Source organism: Chrysemys picta, chromosome 2, assembly GCF_011386835.1.
Source record: "Chrysemys picta bellii isolate R12L10 chromosome 2, ASM1138683v2, whole genome shotgun sequence".
Classification (NCBI taxonomy): Eukaryota; Metazoa; Chordata; order Testudines; family Emydidae; genus Chrysemys; species Chrysemys picta.
Window position 1 is genome coordinate 42,197,313 of NC_088792.1, and position 13,353 is coordinate 42,210,665.

A 13,353-nucleotide genomic window follows, 5' to 3' on the forward strand; every position below is an offset into this window, starting at 1 on the left:
CCAGACATATTAAATGCAAACTTTGCAGTCATCTGAAAACAAAATGTTTCTTTGCAGTCATCTTAAAAACCAAAAGCAGCATTCCATCAAAAAGCAAGACATTACTATACATTTCTCTTTTATTGCATGTTTTCTGATTCAACAAAATATGAGCATGAGAATCGCTCTGGCAGAACATTGTGTGGCCCATGCACAAAAGCACTCACAAAGACAATGACATTTGTTTGGTGACCTTCAGAGAAGCTTAATTACCCCTGGCAGAAACATTCTTTCAGTAGACTGATGGAAAACTAATGCACTAATTAATTTCTTTATATTACTTACACATAATGCTTTGTAACTTCAGTAACCGCTCCTTTCCTCATTAAAACTGTCACTAATGTACATTTAATTGATGTTGTAAACAGTGGGGCGGAATCCTCAGCTGGTGCAAGTGGCTCCACTGAAGGCAATGGAGTTATGTCTATTCACACTACCTAGGGATCTGGCCATAAATTTCTTATTTACAACAGTTAGTTACATTTTTAATGAAGAAATGCACAAATGAAAGCTCATTCAGTTAAATATCTGTTATTCACTGGTCTAGTAGCTTCCTAATTTGTACTCTGCATTTCTAAGGCACGATCTTGCAAAGTGCCGAGTGTTCTCAATTCCCATTGACATTAGAGCTAGTTGGGAATTTTTTGATGAAAAGTTGTTGGTTTTTTTGGTCAGAAAACACTGATTCATTGAAACTAAAACTTTTCACAGGAAAGGGGTCAGTTTTAAGTAATTTAGCGACTCAGATATTTTTAAGAAGTTTTGAAATTGTCAAATATATTTTGACTTCTAAAGTAAACATGTCTGGTTCTCTAGTTCAACACAATGTTTCATAAACTAACCATTTTTTATTGTAAAAATGTTTTTACTCTATAAATCAAAATGAAATGTTTTGAAATTATCAAAACAAAATGTTTCAGTTCACCCAAACCACTTTTTTCCCCTTAGACTTTCAGTTTGTGAACATTTTTTAAGATTGACTCTTTTTCATTCAGGAGAGGAAACTTTTTTGAAACCTTGAAAATTTTTACGGGATAGGAAGATCATTTTTCTTCCAGCTCTGATTGACATCAGCACCAATATAAGTTGAGGGGAATACTGGAGACACTCAGCATCTCACCAGACTGGGCCCGTAACTAGCACATTTAGTTAAAAACCCTGGGCCAAACGGATTCCTGGTGTAACTCCAGACATTTCACTGCAGTAGCAACAAGGATACATTTGGCTCATTATGTTTTGGTTTTAAAATGTACTTTTATATTACAGAAAGGCCCAAAATAGGAACAGTGTCTGGCTTGCTGAAGTTCTTTAATGTAGTTGTGGAACAGCTGATTTTGGGAATAATCAGAGCATTCTAATACTCCTCGCTGTTGAACTGGATTGAGGATGGGGGAAGAACATGTTGACTGAGAGTGCAAGTGCACAGCATTTCACAGCAGTGTAGGCTGTGATGCAGGCAATGAGAGGGAGGTATGGGACATTTTGAATGACAGAGCAAGTTAAACCCACTCTTTATAAATCCATATAGTCTTGACAAGGATATGCTGTTGCCAAGGGAATCAATGACCTGAAAACTCATGTAAAGCAAGTTACTGAAAGTCCTATGTACTGTTAGAGGAAACTGACTTTTTATTAGAGTCACAAGGGAATACACTATACCCAGACAAAGAATAGGTTGCCTGAGTCAAACTAAGACATTTTAAGTAGCTTACGTACATAAAGAGAAGAACAACAAAATAATCAAACTTCAGTAAAGTAAAAAGTTAGAACATGGTTTTCTAATCCAGCCTCTGCTTTCCATATAAGTACTGAAAAGTAACCAACTGCCCAAGTACTAATGTGCTTTTTTTCCCTATGCCAAAACTTCCCAAATTTCATTAAGTACTTAGTCTAGGTTAGGGTTGTTGATTTATCTCTAGTCAGCAACAATAAAAAGAAATATGAACAGCTAATAAAAAAAAGATGTAATTCTGCCCAAATTTATTAAAACTATTATTCAGTTGTAAGAGCAGGTGATCTTTCAGAGTATTCACTTAGAATTATATTACATTATCTCTCTACAGAAACCAAAACCTTGTAATTTTGGGGCAGTTCCACCATACATAGTATATATCATACTACTATATTGTCCACAATTCCTTCAGCATAAATCATTTAGAATAGCGTATTTTTATAATAATATGGATGTATGAAAAAGATCATCTGCCAAAATAAGGATTTGAAATACCAGTTTAAGAGCTACTTGCAATTATTTTAGTTGTTTTTCCCCAGAAGTTTTTTATTATTATTATTATTATTATTATTTATAAATGCAGGTACTTCGTGTGTATATAATACATTAGAATTCCTCTCATATGGATTATCTTGTTAAAACAAATATTTGTTAAAAATATTTTTAAAAAAATAATCAATTAAAGATCATGTATTTAGAAGCTGGTTTAATTACTTATCATAATCCATAACTGTTTTTTGGGGCCCTGATCCAGCACAGCATTTACATACAAGCTTGCTTTTAATCACATGAGTAGTCCTGTTGACTTCAGTAGAGCTACTCCTATGCAGAAGTACTTGGCTGGATCAGTGCAGGAGTGCTCAGCTTCATGCAGGATTGAGCCCTAACAAGATTATTGCACCTGTGGGGGTTGGGAGAGGACTTTTCCCACCGCTTTTTCCCTTTGTAGGGTATGTAAAGCCCAAAACAAAAGGTAGCCACCATAGTGTCTCAGTGCATCTGGAAGGGGTGAGTTAAGCTCCCAAGAAGCTGTTCAGAGGACTCCATAACAGCAGTCTATATAGTGGTGAGGAGCGAAGAGGGGAGTAGCATAAGGTGAGGGCATGGCTAGTGGTTGTGTGGAATAAGTGCATCCAGAGGCATGATGCAGATATGTGGCTGTTCCTTAGATGTTCACTGCGCAAAGCCCCTTTATTTTGCTTTCTAAATCCCTGTCTATTCAGGACTTTCTTGCACAATAGTTATCATGCAAGCAGTGTATGTCTCTGACAGTCTGGCAACCCTATAATTACATTTAAATGATAGTCTATGAGAGACTGTTGAGTAAACATGTATTTACAGTATAAACCACAAACGCTCCAAAAGAGCCAAAATATAGCTTATAATGTCAACTCTTACTATTATATGCTGGATATTTTTTGACTGCTGTAAACAAAAAAGCAAGTAAAAATATGTTCAACTAATGCTAAAATTTGACTGAATTTCTCTGTTCTTCATGAGTGAAAATGAAAATGTTAGGCTCTCACTAATGGTCCTGTCCTCCTTTTTGAGTACGAAGAGCCAAATTTTCTAAAGTGGCCATCTTCATTTTGCACGCAAATGGATGCTAAATTGGAGAGGTGCCTGAGTTGTGTACCCAAAAGCCCATTTGCACTTACAAATGCATAATTTGTGCATGAAACTTAGGTGGCCGTTTCTGAAGACATTATGCCTGAAATCCTTGACTGGTTGTTCTATAGATTGTTACTATGGATAAATCTCCTGAGAATAATCACCAAAGATTATTTTCGGAGGCTGGTTTTGTAGTCCCAAGGTTAGTTGTGGTAATAAGAAGGCCTTTGTGTAACCTTTCCAGAAGACTATTTGTTAGTGCCAGCAAATTAACCTCCATGCTTTTCTACACTCATCAATATTGTAAAGCCTAATAGAACTCTTCATGTATAATTTTGTTGTTGTTTTTAAGGTATGGTCACTATGTAGAAGGAACAGGCTCAGTGCTACAGACAGCAGAGGATGTGCAGGTACAGGATGCATTGTGAATCATATCAGAATGATTTATTGTTAATTTTTTTGTCTTACTACTTTGGCTTAACTGTTCTGGATTTATTATAACCAAAAATGTCTTCAGGACTAAATCTTACAGCACAGACCAACTATCTCTCCAGATCTTCAGGTATTTCCAATTAATTTACTATGAGTACCCAGATGGAGTATATTATAGTCATGGTTATGTGGGAAGAATGTGGGTATGCTACTATTATCATTCCTATTGCTATGCAGAATATTCACAATGAAACCTGAAAACCTTGATATGGGCTGGGTCTGTGGATAGTTTACAGTACAACAGATTTTTGCCTCTAGGGCCATTTATGGGCCAGTTTTTGCACACAGATGACCCTGTTCTACAGCAAAAATGTCAAACAATTAAAACTAATTTTTTTTTTTTTTAAATTTCAAAAGTATTCTATTTTGCATTGAAACACACAATATTTTGAAATAGTCCACTTTTAATGTGAAGTTCATCAAAAAGTGACATTTTAGCACAGGAAAAGTGAAAACATGAAATGGCAGGCTTTTTTGATGAAACATCACAGAACAAAAATTAGGTTCTGTGAAAACAGTTATACATCTATGGAAAAACTTCACTTTTTAATCCTTGGCCAGGATTTAAATACTGTAGCATTTTTGGGTGTACAAGGAATACAGTGTTAGAACATAGAGGAATATCAAAGCTGTCATGTTTAACAAAGTATACATAGCATAATTTTAGTACAGGTTGTTAGTTCCTGCTTATTGAGTCATCTCTCTTCTCCAGTATTCGACTGCAGGGTATTATCCTGTGGTTACATATCTGAATATTTGTATAGCCTCTGACTTGAGAAAAAATGATTACTCGTTCTTGACAGCATGATGGTTTTCCTTGTAAACCGTAATTGGTGAGACATTTGAGTGCAAAAGTATAGCACAAACTATACTTTCAAACAGAATGCACAGCCATACTGTTGTCTTCAGCAATGCAATCACCTTAAATTATTTCATGAAGATTTGCTGTAATTTTATGTAGTCATTGTCCATCATCCATATTTGTTGTTTTGTACTTTCCCCACAGCTAGAATCCGTGTTTAAATCCATTGAGATGCTATCAGAAGAAGAGAAGCTTATGAAATTGTCAACACTAAAACTGCGATATTTTACTCCTAGAGAAATAGCAAATCTCCATGGATTCTCTCCAGAATTTGGTACGTGCCTCTGAATTTCCCCCGTCTCTCGTCTAGTCTTCAGAACTACAACCAGAATTGCTAAGCTGGCATTTTGAAGAAGAATGCTTCACTTTTTGTGTGTTACTATAATATGACTTTTATGATGGATTATTATTATTTGGTGACCATTTCTCTAAACTTTTATCAGTTTTTCCCAGTTTATAAGAACAAACCTATGTGTTGTATAGCCAAATAGGCTTGTTAATGTAAACTGGGAAAAACAATGAGTTTGGAATGAAAAGTTGCTGTATTATTAAAAGCCAGTGAAGAGAGGCACTCGTTTGACTTAGGTATTTTTTCTTCTAATTTGGGGGGGTGGGAGGGGCATTGTTTTTTTTTTTTTGTTTGTTTCCAACACGTGAGATGCAGAAAGCTGTCCATTATCATAATTCATGTTCTCTTTTGGCTTTAAAAATAGATTTGTTGGTGCTTTTAGCGTTCAACTGTTGGGGAAAAAGTAATTTACAATATGGAACAATAAAATACTAATTGTTTTATTGCAGTCAATATTATAGGTCCCATAAGGTTAACACAGCAACATTATCAAAACTGCCCCCTTCTTTCTGGCACCTGTGACTTGCTTTCAGAAGGATGACATCATGCTTTTCTCTTTCCTCTTCTCTCCTCTTGTCGATACAGAATGGTAGAGAGAGAGGTAGGAGAATGACCCAAAACAAGCCAATACTTGGGGCCTAATTCTCATCTACGATGTTACAGCTCTGCCAGTGCAGCGTAAAGGGGCCATGGTGTAATGAAAATCGGGCCCTTAATGTTTTGTGGAAAAACAAACAGAAGGCAAGTAGAGTCTGCATTCTCTGCCAGTGTGTCACCAGCAGAGCAGCATCCTTAAAACGTGACCTAAATTATGTGAAACAAGGTCCAAAATTGTGCAGCGAGCCTCGCAAACTATATTAGGCACTAACTCGCTCTCTCTGGTGATGTTGGCTAGACTTAGGCCAAGGAAGTCCGAAGTCCGAGATAATTTATCCAGGCAGATGAGGGAGCAGGGTCTGAGAAAACGTGTCCAGTGTGGTCTGTCCAGTCCAAGCTAAAGGAAGCCCAAGAGCCATTGCTGGTCTAGCTGGCTTATAGGTGTCTATATATACATTTTAAGCCTGTGTAAATCCTGAGCCTAACACAATGGATTGCGTGGGGAATGTGGCTGGGGATCCCGGGGGAGGAATTCAGGCACAAATGAGCCTTTGGATGGGAATGGCTGCTCAAGTCTAGGTGCCAGGGAGCTGGGCAGAATGGCTGGAGCTGGCAGGAGATGATTTTTACTACAATAGTTTGCATTCAGGGACTTAATAACTGGCAGAGAAAGCTGGAACAACTCCTCCTAGCCACCTCCTCCTGGGCATCCCTCCCTTGGCTCAGCCTCTCCCCAGCAAGGAAACTTGGAAACTTTCTGAATCAGCACATTCTGGCTGCTATGACCACATCCCCCTTCCAGCCAGAATGACCATCTCTGGGGGCTCTACTACTAGACTGCTCCCCGCCTCCCGCCCCCACCATCTGTGGCTATGCCAGTGAAGCTGAATTAGCATAGATTGCAGGGAAAGCTGTGCTCCATGGCCGTTTGTAAAATCTTAACAATGTCTGTGTTGCTCCCCGTAGGCTTAATCCAAAATCCATTGAGCTCAGTGGGAGTTATTCCAGTGGGGTGTGGCTCAGATACAGTGTGGGGGACACTTGTATGTGTATTGCAGCTCTCAGTAACTGCATCAGGAAATGTTTGTGCAAGTTCCAATAGATCAGAAGAGCAGGGACAGACCAGACTAACTTTGTATTGTATGTTGTTTTTGTTTTAGGCTTTCCTGACAAGATAACAATGAAGCAACGCTACCGCCTCCTGGGAAACAGTCTCAATGTACATGTAGTGGCTAAACTGATCTCACTTCTGACCCGATGATTTTGAACCCAAACTTGATGAGATCTGTCTGGCATAGGTCCTGCTAACTCAGAATATACTTTCCTTCTTTGAGAGACTTAGTAAAAGTTGTAGCAGCTTTATAAAAATCATCACTAACATTTTAAATGTCCATGCAAAGTATCTATCTGGAATAGATTTATTCTGCTGAACAACTGGTATATCTTGAATACCTTTGTTTATGGAAGATCTGAACTGTTGGAGCTATTAAAATGGAAGTTGCCAATACTTGTCCTATTTAAATTTTACTTTTATCTTGTAAAATACGAACTGCAGTACTTGCCAATGAAAACAGGTAAAACTGTCACTTCATCTTAAAACAAGTCTGTCTAGAAGTTGTCGTTTAGAATAAAAAATATGTGACAGGCAGTTATTTTAATAAAGTTCAGATAATGTGTTCTACGTGTAGAATATCTTTAGCTGTAAATATTAGCTTGTTCTATTCTTAAAAAAAAAAGCTACTGTGAATATCTTCTGATTTATTGTAATTTTGATAAGTTTTTACAACAAATGTAACTTTTTTGTAAAACTAAGTTCAGTATTTATATATAATATTTTTTAAATAGACATGATGCCAAATCTAACATAAGTATCCATCTAATCTTTCTAGGTACTTATGACCCCAGCTCACAATCATTGCTGAGCCTGGTGTGAATTGTTTACTGGTAACCTAAGAAAAATTACAACCCTGACACTGACCTCACTGATCATGTGCTACCTTTTCATAGAATATCAGGGTTGGAAGGGATCTCAGGAAGTGATCTAGTCCAATCCCCTGTTCAAAGCAGGACCAATCCCCAACTAAATCATCCCAGCCAGGGCTTTGTCAAGCCTGACCTTAAAAAGCTGTAAGGAAGGAGATTCCACCACCTCCCTAGGTAATCCATTCCAGTGCTTCACCACCCTCCTAGTGAAAAAGTTATTCCTAATATCCAACCTAAACCTCCCCCACTGCAACTTGAAACCATTACTCCTTGTTCTGTCATCTACTACCACTGAGAACAATCTAGATCCATCCTCTTTGGAACTCCCTTTCAGGTAGTTGAAAGCAGGTATCAAATCCCCCCTCATTCTTCTCTTCTGCAGACTAAACAATCCCAGTTCCCTCAGCCTCTCCTCATAAGTCATGTGCTCCAGACCCCTAATCATTTTTGTTGCCCTCCGCTGGACTCTTTCCAATTTTTCCACATCCTTCTTGTAGTATGGGGCCCGAAACTGGACACAGTATTCCAGATGAGGCCTCACCAATGTCGAATAGAGGGGAATGATCACGTCCCTTGATCTGCTGGCAATGCCCCTACTTATACAGCCCAAAAGGCCGTTAGCCTTCTTAGCAACAAGGGCACACTGTTGACTCATATCCAGCTTCTTGTCTACTGTAACCCCTAGGTCCTTTCCTGCAGAACTGCTGCCTAGCCATTCGGTCCCTCGTCTAGCAGTGCATGGGATTCTTCCGTCCTAAGTGCAGGACCCTGGACTTGTCCTTGTTGAACCTCATCAGATTTCTTTTGGCCCAATCCTCCTATCCCTACTCCAGCATATCTACCACTCCTCCCATTTTAGTGCCTTCTGCAAACTTGCTGAAGGTGCAGTCCACACCATCCTCCAGATCATTAATGAAGATATTGAACAAAACCAGCTCCAGGACCGACCCTTGGGGCACTCCTCTTGAAACCAGCTGCCAACTAGACATGGAGCCATTGATCACTACCCATTGAGCCCAACGATCTAGCCAGCTTTCTATCCACCTTATAGTCCATTCATGCAGCCCATATTTCTTTAACTTGCTGGCAAGAATACTGTGGGAGACTGTATCAAAAACTTTGGTAAAGTCAAGGAATAACATATCCACTGCTTTCCCCTTATCTACAGAGCCAGGTATCTTGTCATATTTCTCCCTGCTGCCTCTACCACACTGTGGCCTGAATCCCATGCAATGTATCCTCAGTCCAGAAACAGCTTGGAAAACTCCATGGCTGCGTGGCCCATGAAGTCGGGCCCCATAAGTGGCTGGACAGGGCCGTTTAGCCGCATGCAGTCCTCCGTCTTGACCCCCTCCCCTGTGGATGCATCCACCCCCCCAGGCCAACTGCATGGAAAAAGGGGAAAGAAGGGAGTGGGGGGGCACTGGACATGCCATTGCAGGTAGGGAGTTTGTCGTTTGCTTGGTTTCACTCTTTGCACTTGTTCATGCACTTCTTGTTTTAGAAAGGTTCTGTTGTGACTGGTGCTTTGGTGTGGTAATGGCAGCAGGCCTGCCTGGCAATGAGTGAATGTTGTATTGTTTTAATACAAGGTATAAATAAAGCTTTTTATGTCATCAGGAAAGTTCATTGCATCTCATCTTACAATCAGTATTTAAAATAATAAAGGTAAACACATGATGCAGACTAATTAGGCATTAGTAATCAAACTCTATTCCTCTATACACTTAGGTACAGCAATCCACACTTCATCACTTCCTTGACGGAATCCGTACAATCATCCCCTGCTCCCCTATTGCATAAGTTGCCATGCAACATACTGGGTGAATATGACAGTCCAGCCCCCTTGTGATGGAGTGTTCATACCACACTTGCCCTGAAAGGGTTAATACAGTCTGAGAAGGGGGCTAATTAACCTGACAGATCACAGCTGAGGGGAATCAGTTAGCTCAGTAACCCACTGACTGAGTGAGGGAACCCAGCTGATGAGCAACAAGCTGGGCTGGACTTACAAAACAAGGAAATTAGCAACAGAGGGGGCTGCTGGGAAGTAGGCTGTAGTCACTCCTACGTATAGTCTGCAGTTGCTCCCTGGGAGGAGGGAAGCGTGAGGCAGGCAAACCTGGTGTGTCACATGGTAAGGAAAGAGCTCAGGGAAAGGCAGTGAAATCCAGGAGGGAACACCTTGACTGCTGACTACACACTATCTGAGCCGGAGTCTGGAAGAGAGGACAGGCCTGGGATCTCCTGCCAGCCCTGAGGGAGTGGCACTATGTGGTAGCAAATACCCAGGATTGCCAAAGGAGGACTTTAGTACTGAGGAAGGGGAAAATGCAGATAGTGACCTGGCCAGAGAGCTGCGTCACGGAGACAGCAGCAGCTTGAGGAGCAAGAGAGGGACTGCAGGCAGACAGAGAGGTGGAGGGACAGCGGGCAACCGGGGGAAGGGATGTTGACCTGGAAGCTAATCCCCAGAATGACCAGGAGGAGGCACCAGTCAAGCACCCATCTCATCCCCCCCAAACGCTAAAGATCCCCAATTGATTAGCCCCTTCCCTCCCACCAGCACATTCATAGCGGTACTCTTCCCCCTCTTCCTTTGGGCCATGCAAGTCCACAGTGTGAGAACACAAAGCATCCCAGAGTGCTGTTGTTCAGGTGCACCCACCCGTGGTAACTGCACTTCTTGGCTGAAGGCACCAATTCAGCGTCCTCTTGCTGTTATAGGTCCATTCAGAGGGAAATCTCTCACCTGTGGCTTCACAAAGATTGTGACAAGCACAGAAACCCACAGTTATGCTGACAGCATTGATGACACTGGCATCCAAACGGGTCTGTAAAGCTCTCTAACAGGATTTCAGTCTGCCAAAAGCACATTCAACAACCATTCTCCATCTGAGTGTAATTAAACCTTTTGCCAGGGCCTCTGACATCAGGGAATGGTTTCATAAGCCAAGACCAAAGGGAGTATGCAGGGTCCCCTGAATAGTTGTGTTGAAAGTAATTCCATTTGTGACATTGCCATTTGGTGGGAATAGTGTCCCAGCCTGTCCACTAATGTAGACTCCCAATCATTGAAAATCCGTAGCATCGTGAACTCTCCCCCTGTAGCCCACATCAACATTCATAAACCACCTCTGGTCTATGAGGCCCTGTATAATAATGGGATAGTACGCTTTGCAGTTTAGGTACTTATGTGCTCCCTGAGGAGGACAAACTATGGGCACAAAAGTCCCATCAATGGCCCCGGCGCAGAAAGGAAGCTCTATTCTACAGTAGTTAACTCAGGAATATCTTTTGTCTGCCACCTCAGGATAAACACCTGCCTCAGAAATCTCTGCAACCACTTTACCCACAGTTGACTTTCCTACAGCAAACTAGTGGCAGTGGACCAGTAGAAGTCTAGGGTAGCCAACTTCCAGATGGCTATAGCAACCCGCTTCTGGACCAGCAAAGGTGGCCTCATGGGTGTGTCTTTATGCTGGAGGGTCAGAGCAAGCTGCTCATAAAGCTCCAGAGATGTAGCTTTCTTCATGCTTAAGTTCTGGACATACTGCTAGTCATCCCTGGTCTGCATGGCCATGTGATCCTACCAGTCTGTGCTTGTGGCCCTGCACCAGAAGCACCAGTCTGTGTAGGGAGCATCAACAGCTATACTGGTGTAATGATTTCATCAGCCAGCGTGAGTCTGCCATGCCTGGGTGTTGGTGGTGGTACTCTTCTTGCTCCATCACAAGCTCTGTCAGGTGCCTGTGGTGGTCCAGAAAAGGCTGCTGAAATGTCCAACACCCCATGGAAGCTCTGCCCATTTCCTGACACAGGAGTGAAAGCGCAAGCAAGAGAAATCCTTGAAAAGAGGCCTTCACCATGTTGCTTAGCAGGCTGTGTGGGCCGGCTGTTCAAACTTCCTGTCATGTGCAGACTGGGCAGTAAAGTTTTCTCACAGTGCACCACAGTCAAAGGGCTACAGCGGCCACATTTCAGGTGGGTACTAGGGTGTCCGAGATGTGTTTGGTTTGACTCAAGTCTGCATGCTATTGTGATGTGGATGACAGAGCTCCAGGTTTGAGTCTAGGTTAGAAAATTCTTAATGTAGGGTTAACCATCAGTGCCCCAGATTCTCCAACATGGGTCAGCTGCCTCGCGTCTCACTAACCTTGGGCTTACATTGTAGTGTAGACAGGGGAGGGATAGCTCAGTGGTTTGAGCATTGGCCTGCTAAACCCAGGGTTGTGAGTTCAATCCTTGAGGGGGCCACTTGGGGATCTGGGGCAAAATCAGTACTTGGTCCTGCTAGTGAAAGCAGGGGGCTGGACTCAATGACCTTTCAAGGTCCCTTCCAGTTCTAGGAGATGGGATATCTCCATTAATTTATTTATTTATTTATCTGACGGCAGGGGCAGGACATTCTTGTGAAAAGCCATGGGCTGCTGAACTCTCCTCTTAGGTGAGGATGAAACCTGGATCCATTTCTTTACTTGGTCTCTTGCACTAATAGAGTAGCATAGGAGTCGCCAAACTTGCTGGACCTCCGAGCCACATACAACAATCTTCAGAAGTTCAAGAGCCGGGGCACACCTGCCAGGAGCCAGAGGTCGGAGGGCTTCAGCTGAAGCCCCGAGCCCTGGCAGGTGTGCCCTGCAGGGCGGAAGCTCCAAGATGCCCCTCCCCGCAGGCAGAAGCCCTGAGACCCCACTCCCCGCAGGGCAGAAGCCCCAAGACCCTGCTCCCCGCTGGGCAGAAGTCTCTACCACACCACCAAGGCAGAGATCCCAAGCTGCCCCCCAGTCTGGTAGGTGGAGAATGGGTGGGTGTAGGGGGAGGGCTCCGCGAGCCACACTTTAATGGTAAAAGAGCTGCATGTGGCTTGCGAGACAAGTCTGGCCACCCCTGGAGTGGCAGAAGGACCCTACAACATTCTCCTGGATAATCTACTATAAACCAAGGATAGGGCAAGGAGTTTGTCTTATTTTGAACAGAATTTGTTTTGACCCTTGGTTTTATCATCAGCCCTACATACTGTGTTGATGGGGTGCGTTAGAAATGTATCTGTCAACAGGATCAGTAACTGCCCTGTAATTGTACAGTGAAGACAAAGTTAATCAGCAATAGGTTTTTACTGCTAGTGAACTCAAAGTAAAGGGAAGTAAAGGGAGTTCCTCTTTAGAGCGATCTACATGAGTACAAGCAAATATAGATGTATTTATGATTTATTTTTTTAATGGTGTAATTTAATAATACAAAGTGGAATGGCTTATGGCAAGCTGCTAAAGTGACCATTCACACTGCAAAGTTTAGGCACCGCGAGACTGATATTTAGGAATAAATGGTGCTATCTTATCTATGAGAGCTATAAGTGTGGATCAACTGGAGAATGTAAAGCTCAAAAGCAATGTGGAGTTAAAGTGAAATTTGAGTAAGCAGTTCAGAAAGAGAATTTCAGTTATTGCAGAGTTTTTAAAAAATTTGTTTTAATGTCCCAGATCAATTGTGCATACACAGCAGCTATTCATACATTCGTACACATAATGAAACTATTTTAAGTTGTCTTAATGCACTCAAATTTGTTACATGGCCACACAATCTGTGCCTAGTAGAAGTCATCTTTAAGATGCAGTTTTACTCTGAAAAGTGATTATGTAAAAATGGTGGCTCTTTACCCAACAGATCTGTTCTTTTACCAGATAG

General features: G+C 41.8%; 1 protein-coding gene across 7 annotated transcripts in view; it reads left to right on the plus strand.

Annotated features, from left to right (window-relative positions):
* TRDMT1 (tRNA aspartic acid methyltransferase 1) overlaps positions 1 to 9,289 on the plus strand; it is a 41,222-nt gene extending 31,933 nt beyond the window's left edge. For 3 of the 7 annotated variants that reach the window (XR_010598245.1, XR_010598246.1, XR_010598247.1), the window contains 4 exons: positions 3,735 to 3,792; positions 4,881 to 5,010; positions 5,671 to 5,826; positions 6,843 to 9,289. Coding sequence is in view for 4 of the 7 variants with exons in the window: in XM_005282443.4 (XP_005282500.2) it covers positions 3,735 to 3,792; positions 4,881 to 5,010; positions 6,843 to 6,943 (289 nt within the window). In the remaining 3 variants the exon portion in view is untranslated. The remainder of the gene's footprint in view (positions 1 to 3,734; positions 3,793 to 4,880; positions 5,011 to 5,670; positions 5,827 to 6,842) is intronic. The other 4 variants (XM_005282443.4, XM_024106244.3, XM_042856702.2 and 1 more) reach the window with 2 other exon arrangements.
* Positions 9,290 to 13,353: the final 4,064 nt, after the last annotated feature.